The sequence below is a fragment of the Pteropus vampyrus genome, unplaced genomic scaffold, assembly GCF_000151845.1.
Source record: "Pteropus vampyrus isolate Shadow unplaced genomic scaffold, Pvam_2.0 Scaffold16, whole genome shotgun sequence".
In the NCBI taxonomy this organism is placed as follows: domain Eukaryota; kingdom Metazoa; phylum Chordata; class Mammalia; order Chiroptera; family Pteropodidae; genus Pteropus; species Pteropus vampyrus.
In genome coordinates, this window is record NW_011888797.1 from 10,663,479 (window position 1) to 10,665,466 (window position 1,988).

The following is a 1,988-nucleotide window of genomic DNA, read 5'->3' on the forward strand; positions in this document are numbered from 1 at the left end:
GCCTGTCACAGCCTGCAATGCCACACTCTCGGCCAGGCTCATGGGATCAGGGGGCTTCAAATCCCATAGTTAGACTACCCCCACCCCCGTGGAACCTGGCACAGTATTGCTGGAGAGAGCCTACTGTGTGCCACCAGCGCTGTTAAATCCTTGCCAAACATTAGCTTATTAAATCCTTGAAACAATTCCCTGGGGCAGTAAAATACCAGCTTCATCCTCATGCTAAGTGCCAATAAGAAACCAAGAAAGTGAGGCTCGGTTTCCAGGCCTGTAAGAGAAGCAGCCTCACCCGCTGCTGGAGAGGATTGGGTGAGATTTCACCTGGACGGGAGCGGGCAGAAAAACATCATGGGGCGGGGGCCAGCACTGGTGCCAGGCAGAACTGGGTCAAATCCAGGCTGCTCCATTTCCTGGCTTTGTGATGAGCAAGTCCCTTTACAATCGAAGCCTCAGTGGCTGTGTTTCAAAACGAGAACCTAGTGCATGGTGTCTTCTTGGGATCATATGGCATGATACATGTCACCTGCGTGGCACACAGCAGCACTTAAAAATACTAACAACGATGGCTAACGATGATACAGATTTTGAGCACTAACTCTGTGCCAGGAACTGTACCTGCCTTAAACTCGTGGACCCCTCGTAACCCAAGGCTTCTTCACCTTGGTACTTACTGCTGTTTTGGGCTCACTAACCCTTGGTTGTGGGGCTGTCCTGTGCACTGTTTAGCAGGATGTTTACCAGCTTCCCTGTGACCTCTACCTACTAGATGCCAATATCCCACTCCTAGTTATACCAACCAAAAATATTTCTGGAAATGGATGAATGCTTCTGGGGGGCAAAACCACCCACCGCCACCCCGGGTTGAGAACCATGGTCATAACTCGATGAAATAAGTACCATCAACACCCCCACACTGCAGATGAAAACGCTGAGGCACAGATCCATGAAGGGACTCGCCCATGGTCCAATAGCTGGCAGGTGGTAGCTCTGGAACACAAGCCGGCTACCACATCACTGTCGGTTTCTGCAAAGGTCATCCCTTTCCCCACTCTACCCCGCCGGTCTCCCAGGGCCTACCGCCAGCTGCAAGTCACGGCTGCGCAGCACGGCCGAGTTCTTCTCCTCGCTGAGCTGTGCCAGACGCATGGCGATCATGTAGTTCTCATCCTTGAGCCGCAACAGCTCCAGGCTGCCTGCCTCCCAGTCCTCCCGCAGCCGCTGGCAGCGCTCCTGAGCCTGCTGCTGCTCCCGCAGCCTCTGCTCCAGCCCTGCCCGCTCCTCCTCTAACACCCGGCCCCGGGCCTGCAGCTGCTGCTCCCGCTGCAGCTGGCTCTTGCGAGCCTCCCGAAGCCGCCGCACCTCCGTCATCAGGAACTGGGTCAGGCCCTCGGGCCCCTCCTCATCTGCCAGGGACATGGGAGAGAAAAGTCAAGTCAGGCAAATAAAATCCGGGGGAATGGCAAACTGCACAGAAAAAGCCAAACTGTAAAAACACGAGAAAGAAATTCTGGAATATATTTTGATAATCTGGGAGTGAGGAAGGCCTTCCTAAACGAGGCATAAAATCCAGGCGCTATAAAAGGAAAGATGGACAAAGCCATAAAAAAAGGTTAAAATTTCTGAATGATGAAAGGTGTAACAAAGTTAAAAGACAAGCAACTGAGTGGGAGGAAAATATGACAAAGGATTCAGAGCCACGATATATAAAGAGCTTTTACAAATCAATAAAAAAGATAAACAACTAAATAATAATATGGGTAAAAACCATCAGCAGGTAAGTCTCCCCCTAAAATGGCTAACAAACATAGGAAAATATGCTCTAACTCACTAGCAATAATAATAGTAATAGTCACTAACATTTAACTTTATTCTTGGGCTAGATATATATATATTAATTTATTTAATCTTCATGATAACACTTAAGATAAGTATTATTATTGTATCCATCTTAATGACAGGAAAACTGAGGCACAAAAAAGTCAAGTCAT

The 1,988-nt window shown here is 49.0% G+C and overlaps 1 protein-coding gene across 6 annotated transcripts in view; it reads right to left on the reverse strand.

Moving 5' to 3' along the window:
• Positions 1 to 1,759, reverse strand: part of CARD10 (caspase recruitment domain family member 10) — a 22,513-nt gene extending 20,754 nt beyond the window's left edge. The window contains exon 1 of one of the 6 annotated variants that reach the window (XM_023527422.1): positions 1,078 to 1,759. In XM_023527422.1, the coding sequence (XP_023383190.1) occupies positions 1,078 to 1,416 (339 nt within the window). In that variant the 5' untranslated portion in view covers positions 1,417 to 1,759. The remainder of the gene's footprint in view (positions 1 to 1,077) is intronic. The other 5 variants (XM_023527419.1, XM_023527424.1, XM_023527420.1 and 2 more) reach the window with 5 other exon arrangements.
• Between the last annotated feature and the right edge of the window lie 229 nt (positions 1,760 to 1,988).